At 42.2% G+C, this 15,806-nt stretch overlaps 1 protein-coding gene across 7 annotated transcripts in view; it reads left to right on the top strand.

Annotated features, from left to right (window-relative positions):
• SYNRG (synergin gamma) overlaps positions 1–15,806 on the top strand; it is a 71,840-nt gene that overhangs the window by 33,663 nt on the left and 22,371 nt on the right. For all 7 annotated transcript variants that reach the window (XM_080923884.1, XM_080923886.1, XM_080923887.1 and 4 more), the window contains 3 exons: positions 479–591; positions 792–854; positions 6,316–7,248. In XM_080923884.1, coding sequence (XP_080780010.1) covers positions 479–591; positions 792–854; positions 6,316–7,248 — 1,109 coding nt within the window. The remainder of the gene's footprint in view (positions 1–478; positions 592–791; positions 855–6,315; positions 7,249–15,806) is intronic.

Here is a 15,806-nt window from a genome sequence, read left to right on the forward strand (position 1 = left end):
TCTGTCTGCCCCACAGAATGAATACACCTAACACCAGAATAAGTTCCATCTTTAACTCCCAGATTATAACTTGTAATTCTAGCTCCTGGGGATCCAATGCCCTCTTCTGGCCTCTGGGTATACCTAAATACATGTGGCATAACCAGACATGCACAGTTTGTCTGTCTGTCTGTCTGTGTTTGAGACTGGGTCTTACTATGTATCTTTTGGTGTTCTGGTACTCACTCTGTAGACCAGGCTGGCCTTGAACTCACAGAGGTCCACCTGCCTCTGACTCCTGAGTGCTAGAATTAAAGGTGTGTGCCACTACGTCAGGCATACATAAGTAAATTTTTTTAGGAAGGAAGAAAGGAAGGAGAGAAGAAAGGAAGGCAAGGAAGGGCAGTGAATTGTGACCTCTAGCTTCATTCTGAGCCCCGTGTGCTGGTGAGGGAGGGTTGAGCTCTGGGCAGTAACACAGGTCTCTCCTTTCTTGCAGTGCTCCATCACTCCTGATCCCACTTCCTGGAACTAAAGCCTCCACAGACAAATATGCAGTGTTTAAAGGGATTTCCACTGACAAGCCCTCTGAAAACCCTGCTTCATTTGGAGGTAAAGGCAGTTTGTCAGTTGATAAATCTGTGGCCATAACTTTTAATTAAGTTGTATAAATCTTTAAGTGACACATTTTTTATTGAATGTCAGATACTGCTCCACATGTTAAATATGTTTGTGCAGCCCAACGTCCCGTGCTTCTCTGGCTGTGATCTCTGGGTTCCTCACTGTAATGAGTTTCTGTCTCTCTGTCGCAGAGTCTGGTGATAAATACAGTGCTTTCAGGGAACTCGAGCAAACAACAGACAGTAAGCCTTTAGGTAAGTTTGGATTCCTTTTTTTTCTTTTCCTTTTGCCAAGTTGGGGAAAAAAGCAGTGCCTTGTACATGTTAAGTAAGTATTTTACCTCTGAGCTACCTCCTCTAACACTTTAGGAATTTGTGTGTATGTGTGTGTTTGGTTTTAGTGACATCATAAACATCTGTTTTTTAATTCTATATCTATATGTTTTTGTTTGTTTTTATAATGTTTATGAGTACACTGTAGCTAACTTCAGACACATTAGAAGAGGGCATTGAATCTCATTATAGATGGTTATAAGCAACAATGTGGTTGCTGGGTTTTGAACTCAGGATCTCTGGAAGAATAGTCAGTGCTCTTAACCACTGAGCCATCTCTCCAGCCTCTCTATATATGTTATTTTTAAAAACTGGCAACCCAGATATTGTAGCACCCACCTGTAACTGTGACGTAGACAGGATGGTTGCCACAAGGTTGGGGCAAATCTGGGTTACGTAGCTAGTTCCAGGCCAACCTAGTGAGAACTGTCAGAGCCACTAGAAAGGCCTAGCTGGTTGGGAACTCACAGGGATCCACTAGTCTCTGCTATTCAAGTGCTGGGATTAAAGGTCTGTGCCACTACACCCAGCTAAAAAGAAATTGACATTGTTATCATATGGCGTAGTAATATTGTTGTGCTACATACTTAGACTGCAGGTGTTTTCATTCAGAAGTCCTTAATGGTTGCTGCAAGGCATAGGAAGTACTGTAATGAGCTGAGTAGCACACAGTCTTATGGGGCAAGGATAATCTTGGGAACTTTGAAATTACAGTGAGGCAGTGTGGCTCAGTTATTGTGAGGTACTTTCTCAGATTTTGGGTAATATCAAATCAATAAAATTTCCTCTGAAAACAGTGTGTTGCCTTCACTGGAGTCTTCACATAGATCCTGTGTCAGAAATATACATTTCATAAAGGCTGCTCTCTGTACAAAAAGACAGCTACCAGTCCGAATCAAGACTTTTTATATCAGTTCCTGATATAGTACTTAGCATTATTTATGTTTTCTTGGTTTCTTGTCCATCATTTGAAAAGAAAAGCACTGTAGAACATCATTACTTCAAAACAGCTCTGGGCTGGAGAGATGGCTAAGTGGTTAAGGACACTTATTATCAAGCCTGACAGTCTGGGTCTTGTCACCAGAATGCACATAGTGAAAGGAGAGAACAGCTCCTGCCAGTCATCTATGACCATAACACATTCGAATGTGGTAGCATGCATGTACACATACACACAAAATACATAAATAAACCTACATTTTTTAATTAAAAAAAAAAAAAAAGCTGGCTCTGGTGAGTTTATAAACCTCAGCAGGCACTCAAGCTTGTTCTCCTTGAATAGCAGGTTCAAAGCCAGTCTGGAGAACAGCAGGAAACAACATCTGTAACAAAGCAGAAAGTATCATAAGGCAGGAATGCAGATTTCACATTCAAAGAAGTGGGGTGTGGCACGATTTGACATAAAAAAGCTGTAGCTTAGATGGCATCTGTGAGAGTCGATCTGCACTTCCTATAGAGAGCCTAAGTGTGAGGCAGCACAGCTAATAAAGAAATACATCTCCTTAGGATTTCTCCTCATTAGTGACACAGTCCTAACACTTAATACTCTTCAAGAACTAAAAATCATTAAGAAAATGGAAACATAGTATTGTACAAAATAAATTCATGGAAGCAAGCAAGACTTGGCCTAATTGGCATTTTACCAAGTGGCATTCCAAAGTTTCAGAGCTGAGATATGTGGCTCGGTGTAGAGTGAATCCTTAGAATTCATGGGCGGGCTCCTGGTTTTCATCCCCAGCACTGCTAAATTAATCCATTAATTGAATGAGTGAGTGAGTGAATCAGTCAGACATTAGCTGCTCACCTATTCAGGAGGAAGGAGCAATCAGTTCCTGTACTGTACTGAGTTTGATTCAAGTCACTATTGTTCAGGATTTTCAAAATTGGCTATAATTTAGTGAGAAAGATGAAGAGGTGTGTATGTGTGTGAGAGGGAAGTTAGTATGTGTGGTTACGCATGGCATGTAGTTTGGGTAATCCATAGGTTGCAGCCTAAACCTTAACTCTGGATATTGTAGAATGTATCTGCTCAAATGGGGATTCTTCCTGAGAACGCAGCCACATTCTGTTCACGCCCTAAGTGCTCAAAACTGGCTTCTATACTTTTTCATGGGTGGGAAATATTATCTATGAGTGAGGGCAGTGTCATAGATATTCCCCTGCACCAGCATCTCTCCTCAGGAAGGGAATTCAGTCTCTCATGGATTTTAAGTTCCAGCAGCATTTCCTTGTGTTTCATCCAACTCTTTAGGATGTGAAAGCAATTTCTCCCTTTATACTTGTGTTAGGCACTAGGCACTTCTGAGGAATCTTGATGTCATTTAATCTTAGGCAAGTTTCAAGTAGAGCCTGGTTTAATATCAGGATTCTTTGTGTGGTATGGTGTTAATGATCATGATATGAATATTTAAAATTTTTATGTACATAAGTGGGTTTGCCTGTATGTATATGTACCTACCACATTCAAGCCTGGTGCCCACAGAGGACAGAAAAGGGCACCGGATCTCTGGGAACTGGATTTAACAGGCAGTTGTGAGCACCCATGTGAGTGCTGGGAACTGAACCCAGATCCTCTGAAAGAACAGTCGGGTTCTGTTAACTGCTGGGCCATCTCTCTAGAGATACTAGGGAAGGAAGGGTGGTGGTATCCAAAATGTAAGCAGCCCCATTCTGAGCCCAGGTCTGGGTCATCGTCTTTTTTATTTGCCTTTGTTTCACTCCATGTCACTTGGTTTAAAGCCCTCTGAGTTACTAACTTTGTTCAATTTAGGAGAAACTGTTTTATTCCTTTTTGAAAACTTCCCTTGAAGTGGGGCATTTGTGGTACAGACCTTTCCTCCCAGCACTTAGAAAGTGGAGACAGGAGAATGAGGAACACAAGGTTATTCTTGGCTACATAACAAATTTGAGTCAAAAATGAGGGGGGATGAGAGCGTGCTGTGATGTAGAGCCTCTGTGGGCTCAGAAATGAGTCTCTCCTGCGGTGCTGAGTGACAGTTCAATGTCACTCACAGGTTCAGCCAGAGCTGTTTGTAAGTTCTGAACAGTGTTCTGCATAAAGGAAGGACACTTGTTATTGGAGCTTTAACTAAACACACCCTTAAAGTTCTCTCAGGACCTAAAAAGTTACAAAAATAAAGGAGGAACTTGAAAAACCCAAAGCTCTTTAAGAAACTTGCAGTGGGGCAGCAGTCACTCCAGTTAGTCTTCGCGCTGATGTCATTCTCTTTCCCTCTCTCATTTCCTTCACCTCTTTCACCCAGTTTACATTTCTGATGGAAAATTTTAGAATTCATCACCAGTAAGTTTAGTTTGCTGTGCGATTTGTGTTTAAAAATCAAAACCTGTCAATTTCACAGATATTTCAAAGCAACACATCAAAATTAGTAACCCATGCCTCTAAAGATAGCGCTCTTGAGGCTGAGGTAGGAGAATTATCTTGAGTTCAAGGTCAGCCTGAGCTACCATGTGAGACCTTGCCTCATAAAAACAAAACTGACAAAAAAAGTGTTTACTGCTAATTATATTTTCATTTATAGAAACAACACAAATGTCATCGATTCATCTGTAAAATCCTAGCGTCATTTCTCATTGGGATTTCCTGTCAGTTTGTGAAATTGACTAATGTCATGTCTTGAATACAAAAATTATAGGAAACTTGAAGGTTGCTCCTCTTTCTCATTTTTCTCTAATACAATGGGAGGATTTATGTTGATGACTTTTGCTAACACATAAATTCAGTATCAGATTAAAAAGCAAAATTACATTGTTTCCAGTGCTTTTTCTCTTTGGTAAATTAAAGTGCAGATCATCCATGAAGCCTGGTGGGTTTGGAGCCAATCTCTTCTTTGGTGGCATTTTAGAAACTGGTTTTAAAATTTGGCTTTACGTACATCTTTTGGTTCATATGCATCGATGTTTCATTTTTTAGGAAAAACAATTTTTTAAAAAATGAATGAGAAGCTAGACGTGGTAGTGAGCACATGCCTATAATCTCAGCACTCAGGAGGCCGAGGTAGAAATGCCACAAATTCAAGGCCAGTATGGTCTGTCTAGTGGATTGTAGGCCAACCAGAACTACAAAAGTAGACTGTCTATTTGAAGAAAGAAGAAAAGTCATGCGATGGTGGTGCGCACCTCTAATCCCAGCACTTGGAAGGCAGAGGCAGCTGATCTCTAAGTTCTGAGCTCAAGGCCAGCCTGGTCTGCAGAGTGAGGTCCTGGACAGCCAGGGCTACACAGAGATACCCAAAAACAAAAATAAATAAATAAATAAATAAATAAATAAACAAAAAAAATAGAAGTGGAGTAGCAAGGAAATTTAGGTTTCTATCTTTTAATCTCCAGAATTGGCAATCATGTTTATAGATATTTATCTCCAGAATTGGTAATCAGGTTTTTAGATATTAAGTGATGTTGGTTAATATAGCAAAACTCGTGTTTGGTACATTGCTGGCTTTTGTTAAATGGCTTATCCTAGTGAGTTTCATTGTAGACCTTATTTAAAAAAAAAAAGGCCTACAGGATAAAAATGCTTATTGCAGAACCGGATGGCCTAAGCCAGTCCTTTGATCTCAGATTTAAAACAAAGGAGAAGAGAGAGTCAACTCCCAGAGCTGTCCTCTGACCTCCTGTGGACACTAAACTTACTTTTCAAATAAGTAGCTATTTTTTAAAAGATTGTTACAAAAATATAGTCAAATTTTTGTCAGTGTACTTGAGCAAGACTATATATTATATCCTATCTAATACTTTGTGTTCCTGTGTGTGTGCTTAGCACTGAACCTAGGCCATGGTGTTACCAAGCATGAGTTTGCCACTGAGCTACACTGTTAACATTTAGTAATGAGGTTGTTTTATTTATTGTTGGTGGTGGTTAGTTGGCTGTTTAGTTGGTTGGTATGTTTGAGACCTGGTCTTTTTATGTAGCCCAAGTTGGCCTCAATTTGTGATCCTTCTGCCTCAGCTTCCCAAGTCCTGGGAAGGCGCGTGCCACAACAACCAACTTCTAAATCTTTTTAAAGTCTTAGTTGTTCAGAGTTGTTGTTCACTCCGAATACCAGATGCAGGATTCTTCTTAATACTTCATTGATACCTTGGATCTTGTCTAAAAGTATATGATGTTTCATCTTTAATGGGCTGCGATTAGTGAGCCTCTCTGGAGCCTCCAGCTTCTGGTTCAGTTCTGGCCAGAGGAGAGAGTCTTGAGCAGTGCTTTCCTTGAGCCAGTGCTTTCCTTATCACTGGCTTTAGTGGAGAAACATATGGTCTGATAAGAGTGTCAGCCAAGGGTGGTGTACAAAGTTACACCTCTGTTTAGTGCACACCACGTGCAATGTGCTCCTCTGCTCTGCATCCTCACCGCACTGCACTTCTCTTTCAGGAGAGAGCTTTGCCGAGTTCAGATCCACAGGAACAGATGACGGTTTCACTGACTTCAAGACCGCCGATAGTGTGTCACCCCTAGAGCCACCGACAAAAGACACTTTTCCATCAGCTTTTGCCTCAGGAGCTGTACAGCAGACACAGACACAGGTGAAAACCCCTCTGAACCTAGCAGACCTAGATATGTTCTCCTCCGTGGATTGCAGTGTCGAGAAAGCTATGCCCTTTTCAGCTGCATTTAGCACTTCAAAGTCAGTTTCCACTCGACCTCAGCCGGTGGGTTCGGCGGCAGCCTCGGCAGCACTGGCGTCTACAAAAACTTCTAGTTTGGCAGATGATTTTGGAGAGTTCAACCTCTTTGGGGAATATTCGAACTCTGCATCTGTTGGGGAGCAGGACGACTTTGCGGATTTCATGGCTTTTGGTAACAGCTCCATCTCATCTGATCTAAAAGCAGATGACAAGTATGAAGCCCTCAGAGAAGAAGTGAGTCCCAGCCCCTTGTCCAGCAGCACTGTGGAGGGTGCACAGAACCCACCTGTTGCCTCAACCAAGTACGATGTTTTCAAACAGCTTTCCCTAGAGGGAGCTGGACTGGCCATTGAGGAGTTCAAAGAGAACACTCCTTCCTTAAAAAGTGACGATGACTTTGCCGACTTCCACTCCAGTAAATTTTCATCCACAAGCTCAGACAAATCCCTGGGAGAGAAAGCAGTGGCTTTCAGACACGCCAAAGAAGACTCCGCCTCCGTAAAGTCTTTAGACCTCCCCTCCATTGGTGGCAGCAGTGTTGGCAAGGAGGACTCTGAAGATGCTCTTTCTGTTCAGTTTGACATGAAATTGGCTGATGTGGGAGGAGATCTTAAACATGTCATGTCTGATAGCTCTTTGGATTTACCAACAGTTAGTGGCCAACATCCTCCTGCCGCAGGTGAGGAATTGGTGAGATTGCTCTGGTGATGGTCATGTAGATAACAGAGGTGACTCTGTGGATATTGTCTGACAGACCAAGGCTCTGGCCCATTACCGTCTGAGATCTCTAGGAAGAGCTAGCCTGCAGTTGTCTGTCTGCTTGAAGCAGTATTAAACACAGTGTTATGGAAACCTTAATCCATGGGTACGCTGACTGCTCTGAAGCGTAGATTGGATAGCCAAAATATTTTTATTTTGACACCAATACTCACTCAGTGTCAGAGGCCGATAAAGACCCACTGCTCAGTGAATCCCACATAGCCAGAAGTTTTATAAAGACGTTGGCAGTGTCTGCAGTGTCTCTTCATTCCTGTGAAGGATCAGCAGTACCCGCCCTCTCCTTTTGTCTCCTCTTTGGTGTATTAGGGTTGCTAAGACAGTGTTTGTTTGGTTTACAGAAACCAACTCTGACCGGGCCAAGAGAGTGAATGAACTCCCCCCACTTGTAGTGCAGTTTGCCAGCTTCCCTGAGACGAGGGAAGAGGTCACTTAGGGATGCTCCGTGGGTCAGGACCTTGTGGGGAGCAGACCTGTTTTCAGTGTTACTGTTTTGCAGTGTTAATGCGAGTATTAAATTGTAATGACCCTGTAGATGCTAGGCTAGGGTAGCTACTAACTTCTGATTGGATGTGTGAGAACCTATTTCTAGGGAGTCCTCATTAAACCCTGTGTGGCTTTACATGTAGCAGTTTATTCTCTGATCCAGCTTCCTATCACAAGAACTAGATTCCCAAGTGTCCTAGTTTTTATTTAGTTTTGTTTTTTGATATGTATATAGAAAGATAAACCTATTTTGTGGCCTTTAATATGAGAACTATCTCGGTATTACTATATTATTATAGAAAATGTAGTGTGCACATGCAGGGTTTGTTTCTCTACCTGAGAGGGACAGGTAAGACACTGTAAGTTTACAGGCTTGGCAGACATTGTGAAGTGCTGTAGAGTTCGCAGATTTCAAACTGGCAAATGGGCGCCCTTAGTTACTGAAATGGTGGTGGTTTCTCTTGCTGGGTTTGAATGGGAAGCAGTTAATGCCTGTTAAGTAGTTAGCAATGATCCGCGTCCTACCTGCTGCCGCCGAGGGCTTTCTGGTGCAGCAGGCTGGCTCAGCTCCTGATGCCCTTCACTAGTAGTTTCTCCTTTTTTCCCCTCTTCATGTTTTTCCCTTCAGTGTTGTTTGTTTGATAGGATGCCTTGTTATTTTTAATATGAGCTGCATGAGCCACAACACTTGGTTGCAAAGGGGCATTGTTTTTTAAACAACATTTGATTTTGATTTAAAAACAATTTCACAACATATATACTAGCCTTTTGGACTCTAAAGTTATTAATTAGAGGCTATTTTTCTGAAAATGAATCTATATTCTTTCACAGTGCCAAACCACATATCTTTGTGAAATGAGTTAATCCAGGTTTGGGATGTCTTTTTCCCATCTTTTATTTGGGAAGGGGAGGTTGGCTTTCGCCTCAGTTCATTCCAATGGACCTGTTAAATAATAATCTGTGCTCGCTCGTGTTCTCTCTGTATGTTTGGAACATTCCCAGAATGGGACCTGTCATGTTCAAGACAGCGCTCTTCAAAGGGAGGAGACCTTAAATGCAGATTGTTCCCTCCTGTTGTTTTGTAACCCTCCAGTGGGGAAGGAGCAGCATCCATTCCTTCAGAGCGGTTGTTAAGATGGGTTGATGACTGACTATCATGCCTACATGTTGCTGAGCAAGGCTGCTGCATGAGTAACATCCTGGAGAGGGTGAGCCACGGGCTCTGCCTCAGTGCACTCTGACTTTATTTCAGCCTTTTGCTCACCATGGGTCTATTGCTCTCTTAGACTGAGAGTTTAAAAGACATCCTGGAGAAGTAAGAAGTGGGCTAATGGAGAAAAAAGAAAAAAACTTGGATGAGTACAGTCTATGGACCGTAGTCCTGTTTGGAAACCCTAACTTAACTCTGAAGGAGGTACTGTCTCTAACCCATGCTGATAATTCTTTGTATGAAGGTAGACAGATATACTAATAACATTACCTGGTTTCTCCCTGCGTATCATTCATTCAACCCTTTGAGCCCTGCTGCATATGATTCTGAGGAGGCTGCTTTTCCACCCCCTAAATTTACTCTCTCTGGTACAGCAGCATCTTGATGTGCAGTCTTTAAGATTCTTTGTTTGTCTGGCAGCCAGAGCTTACTCTGATTTGTGACTTTCTCAAAGAGTCAGCAAGCCCTCTGGAACTACCTGCCTGTGAAGTAGCTCTTTTTGACATGGAAAACCTTTGTATTTTAATCAGCGCCTTATTATTTTTTGGCTGCTTTTCTGATGTCTTTTTTCAGCATAGACACTTCTGTGTGAATGTGCCGTTTGGAACTTGCTTTATCCTCTTCTTCTGCAAACACTGGCCTGCATGCTTACTCTGATGACTCCTTTCTAGCTCTTCTGTACCACTCTTTTCTGCAATCTGTAAGTCTTGTGTTAATAAACGATTCTTTGGCATATTTTGAAAGTGTGGGGATGTGTGTAATTTGTGTTTTTCAGTTAGACCAAAAAAATGCCTGACTGGTATCAAATTGAAGTCATAGTGTCCCTTGAAACTGTTCTCTTTTTTTTTCCTCTTAAGAAAGCAGGGATACAGTTTAACCTTTGCCCCTCATAAACCCAGAAGCCTTTCATGTAGCCTAGAACTGAGGGCAGCTTTAGGCTCTTGAGCTCAGTTGGTAACATGCTTGCAAGCATGTACAAAGTGCTTGTTTAATCTCAGCACCAAATAAATCAGTACATGTAGAAACATATTATTCACAGTCCTCAGCAATGCAAAACGAAAGTTTAGAACTGAGACACATGCTGGTAATCTCTGCTCTGTGAGGCTGAGACAGGATTGTGAGTTCAAAATAAGCCAAGTATATACAGAAACAGTAAAACCAAAAACCAACCAAGCAAACCCTAAAAGTGGAAGGAGATAACATAGCAACTGGGTTGTCCTCCAACCTGTACACCCAGACGTGGTATAGTGTGCTCACACATAGACACATCACACACACAGTGGTAATAAGTGTTAAAAACTTAAACAACCCACACAACAAAAGAATGAAACTTTACACTGGTTTCATTTGAAGAAAACATTTTCGGGCCTGACTCAGTGGTAGAGTCCTAGCACTGCAGCCAATCAATATATTAATTAGCTAATACTTATTTCAAAATGAAAGTTAGCAGTGAGTAGCCAGACATGGGATTATTTGCTCCATTTTAGAATAGAGCGAGGAACTGTGGAAATAGAAGTCTTTCTCAGGTTGCAAATCCACGCCACGTAAAGATTTTAGGGAAAAGGCATCTCGGTGCTTTCACTTTTTAAACGTGATTTGAAGATTTGGAGTTTGTTGTTGTTTTTGTTGTTGTTGTTTAAGAATTCCTGAAAATAAGAATTTTGAGTAGGATTCCAGAAGTCACTTTGATATGCCACCCAAGAAAGGAAAAAAATTGGGTGTCAGGCGAAATTTACTCTAGGAAAAATCGGGCTTTCCACTTGAGATGTATATGTGTTGAAAAGTTGAGGGAGGTTACTGTTAAAACCTTATACAAAGTACTCTGCATTTTAACCATCTGTGCTGCTAAAAAGCTGGGAAGAAAAACCTCGAGCTAGACACCCCAGCAGCCAGCTACCCCAGGGCTCTGACCCCACAGGACTTTGGCTTCCTTTGTCGGTAGAGTCTCTAAAGCCAGATCAGTCTCCCAGGCTCCTTAGCTCCCTGATGGGCAGAAGTGACTGTCCCTATGTGTAACTGTCACTCATTGTATCTAGACACCATATTATTTTTAGGGGTGTAGTTCTAACAGCATACTAATACAATACCTTTGTGTGTGTGTGCACGTGGTGAAGACTTGCATAGGTTTAAATAACACTGTGGTTGCTTATCCTGATGCCAGGTAAGATACGGTTGGCTAATGCTTGTCTCTGTCAGTGCATGAGACATCCCACCAACATGCTGGTCTGCAGCCACTCTGTTGCTCCTGTTAGAATCCATGCTGGCTATCAGAGGAAACAGGTGAGCTCACAGAGAACACTGGCAATGTCACATAAGCTGTGCTAGCTTCTGAAATCATGGAAGGACTTGGATGATGATGATGATTAATTGTTGTTGTTGTTGTTTGAGACAGGGTTTCTCTGGGTACCCCTGGCTGTCCTGAAACTCATTCTGTAGACCAGGCTGGCCTTGAACTCAGAGATCCACCTGCTTCTGCTTCCCATGTGGTGGGATTAAAGGGGGGGTACCACCACCTGTCAATTATTTTTATTTAATCTTTGTTTGATTGGTTTGAGTCAAGCTCTCACTGTGCTGCTTAGGTTGACCTTGAACTCCTAAGTTTAAGCTATCCCCCTGCCTCAGAGTAGCTAGGACTACAGGCACATGTTACCATGTCCAGCTATTATTACTTATTTTACTTAAATTTATGTTTATTTATTGCATGCTAAGCAAGTATTTTACCACTGAGGTATAATCTCAGCCCAAATTACTTTTTCTTATGAGTGGCTTCTACTTAGTTCTATCATTTGAGGACTTTTGATAAGTTGTTTGGGAAATGTCAGCCAAGTGATTCCGAGAATATAAGAGGGCCATATACCCAGGAGGCTCTACCTCCTAAGTCTGGTCTCTGTCCCTTTTGGTAGCCAGAAAGCCTTCATTGTACTTAACATCTTCTGCGCTCCTTTGGTATCATTAGATTTCTATTGTTTTTACTATTTTTAATTATATGTATGTGTGCGGGTGAGCACTTGGGTGCAGATGCTGCAGAGGCCAGAGGTGTTGAGTCCCCCAGAGCTGGAGTTACATGCAGTTGTAAACTCCCTGGCATGGCTGCTGGGTCCTGTAGAGTGGTACATGCTCAACCAGGGATTCCCTGACCCACTGTGGACAGGCTTGCTGTCTCTTTGGCCTGTAGACTCCTCTGAGTTTAGTATTCTCACGATTGCAGCTTTTCTTTGTTGAACTTAAAAGTGTTGATATAGAAACCTGAACATAGCGTCACAGGAGTCAGTAGAAACACAGAAAGGGAAGTTCCTATACAGGAAGGTGGTCCTATACACTTTGTGGCCTGGCGCACGGTGAGATAGATCACTTTTCCTTTTCTCTGCAGCAATTCCTTCAGGATGCTTCAGACTTACTAGAACATAGACCAGACAGTGGAGAATATTCACTAAGGGAGAATTGGGCCCAAAATGGGGAGGAATGGAAATATGGAAATATTTCGTGGTTTGTGTTGATAAATGAAGGCTGGGCTAAGTCTGTATTGGCAATCTCTCCTTGGGCCAGCAAGTGTTGCTACTGCTATTGCAAAAACACTTCACAATAGTGGAATTGTACATATTAAAAAAAAAAAGGAATTTTTTTTTTCATTTCTGTAAACTCCTTCCTTAAAAGTCAGTAACTGTTCATCTCTAAGGCATACACCCATGGCTTCAGAAAACATCTATGGGAAGAGTGGGGTAGGCGAGGGAAAGGTGTCTGGTCTTCTGTGTCATGTGGTGGCAGCTTTCATGCTTGGAAATACCTCATTTTCATGTACAACAAGCATCAGAGTGGTGAATAAAGGTCAGGGAAGAGCCCGATGGGGTTGGCTGCCTGTGGGAGAGAAAGCCATGTCTTGATCCGGCAGGAAGCAGATTGCACTGTGTATTCTTTTTCCTTTGTCACAGAGAATTCCTGGTTGCAAACAGACCCGTGTGAAAGCACACTTTGCCTTGTTACCCGTGCCCCATCGCAGCGTCTGCCCAGAGCGCTGGAGGACCGGAGATAAAGTAGTGATGCTTCCTTTCATTTTGGCCATTCCCGTTTGCTTTTGTCTTCTCCTCTTGGAATTTTCAGATTTTGGCTATGAAATCACAAAGCCACCTCTAGTCACTTTGGCAATTACAGCATCCTGTGTCATTTTTTTCCTAGCCAGGGCTCCTGTCCTTCATGCTAGAAGCCTTGCTGTTTATTATTTTTGGAATCTTTTTACAGTACTACATGGAACTGCATCGCTAAGCAAATGGAAGCTACCAATACAAGAAAATGTGGAGTTTCCTTGTTTGCCTCTTACCTTCACTGAACTAATGTGCCAACTTTTTCTTAGAAAATGGTTTACCAATATTCACTCTACCAAAAAAGCACCCTCTGTATTTCTACTGTATGTAGATGCTAAGCCTTAGGGATAGGTATTACGTAACTGTTTGCTTTGGATTCTTATGTAATGACAGCTTTAGTACTTAGGGATTAAAATTAATTACTCTTTAGTAAATTACTTTTCACCCACTAGTAGCCAGTGAATAAACAAAAGTAAAAACATTCAGCTTCAAAGCTGCAGTCAGTGACTCACAACATGTTTACTCTTCAAAGCTCTTTGCCTAAGGCAGTGCATATCGCTTATAACTCGTTTACCTGGTCATGTGAGTCAGTTGGTCTTTATTTAAACAAAAAACAAAAAAACCTCTTTTTTTGTGGCATATTTGCACAAAAAGGTCTTTTTATTACCATGGCAACTTGGTAGCAGTATTTGGGCCAGAAAAACTTACCTTTCCATAAGTTTTTCTTTGTTCTATAGAAAAAAAATCACTACCCTTTTTTTAATAGGTCCGATACTAGAGCCAGTTTCTGATAGGGTTTCCCCAAAGAGCTTTCTGGAAGAGTCTAGCAGTAAACATATCTGCTACGAAGCATTCTTCTGAACGCACCCCTGACAAACTAGTTTTGTGTCTCAGAGCATCTGCCTCCCGATTGAGTAGCACCTCATTTGGGCCTGGACACCTAGATCTAGGTCGGTCCTTCTGCCCGAGGGGAAAACACTACAGTGAGGGGGACTAAAAGAGTGTTTTGTCTAATGGCTTGCCTCATTCATCCTGAACTGTAAATCCGTCATCCAGATCATCCAGCTTTACGTTAAGCAGGCCACACATGACAGGTGCGGTTTGCATTGCAAAATTTTAAAGTCCATTATTTAGCAAAAGAGATTTGCTTTTTACTGGTTGACTATAGCTGGCATTTTTATTATTCACTTAATGTTCTTATCAGAGTTTAGGGAGATATGTGGGACAATGTGGGAGAGCTGGGGAAGTGTCCGGAACCTCTTACCTACTCAAACCAGGCTGCACTGTTGCTGGTAAGGGAGGAAAAGTGGTTAATGTTTTACCTGTTGACTGTGGTGAAATTCCTTTGGATTCCTTGTCAGTTGTTCATGCGTGTGTGTGTGTGTGTGTGTGTGTGTGTGTGTGTGTGTGTGTATTAGTATGTGTGTGTATTAAGGTGGTTGGCCTTCTCACCTCATATATAGTAAGTAAAGTGAAATAAGGTGCCTCCAGCCTGACCCAGTGCCCTACTGAACAGGGCTTCTCCACCCCGCCCAACGGCTGCAGCTTCGCTGGTTCTGCTATTTGAAAATTATGTGGAAAGCAAGGCTAATGGCTCAGGCCTATAGTTCCAGCTACTGGGGAGACTGAGGCAAGAGGATTTTGAGTTCAGGTTCAGCCTAGGCAAGTTAGTAAGAGCCTGGAGAAGTGGTCAGTGGGCAGGTACCTGCCTGGTGTGCTCAGGGTCCTGATTCAATCCCCTGAACGATGGAAGGGAAGAGAGGGGAAGAAAATAAGCTTTTCCCAGGAACATCCCTAAAATGATGAGTTGCCTTTTTATTTTTTACTCAGAAAGAATTCAAGCTGATATATGTGTTGCTCTCCAGACACTGAACAACCCTCCACACACAGCATCCTCATAAAAACATAGTCTCGTTGCCACTTTATAGAGGAGCATACCAGGGCTCAGAAAAGTACACATGGGGCTGACACTGGTGGGTTGCCAGGGGTTCAAGGCCAGACTGAACTATAAAGGCCAGTGCCTGTGGTAGGAAAGTAAGTAGGTGGTAGAGTTAAAGTTAGACCTGTCTAGACTGAAAAGCTGTATTTGTTTTCTTCTAATACTACCTTACCATTCATTCATTCATTTTTCTGAGACAGCCCTGGCTGTCCTAGATCTCAACTCTGTAGATCAGCCTGCCTCTGCCTCCCAAGAGCTGGGATGGAAGGCGTGTACCACCTCATCCCTCTTACTTACTTAAATGTATATAAACAAGATGGTGAGTTCTCTAGCCCAGCACATCTTTCTCCCACTTCTTTCCCTCTTGAATGCGTATGAGGAGGGAGATGCTGAAGCAGAAGCATCCCATTTGCTGGCCTAGAACTCAAGAGAGCCGCTCACCTCTGCCTCCTGGAATTGAAGGTGTGCTCCACCACACCAGGGCCCTTTATTCTGTTCTTTTAAGGACCAAAGTGGTTCAGGTTAATTTTGATTTCTCTCATACTCCTTCCCAGCAATAGGATATCCAAACTGACCAAAATGAAGCTGAGGTAAGTGACTGTTTGACTAAAACCCCTAATGTCTTCTTTCCTGATGAAGACATTTCTAGTGATTTACTCAAAGTTAGGTGAGAAGGTGTTTATTTTTTGTTTTAAGAAACTGTCTGTTTAGTTTGTCACATTTCCTATAACTGTGCTTAAGAGAAA

The sequence above is a fragment of the Micromys minutus genome (assembly GCF_963924665.1).
Source record: "Micromys minutus genome assembly, chromosome: 10".
In the NCBI taxonomy this organism is placed as follows: Eukaryota; Metazoa; Chordata; class Mammalia; order Rodentia; family Muridae; genus Micromys; species Micromys minutus.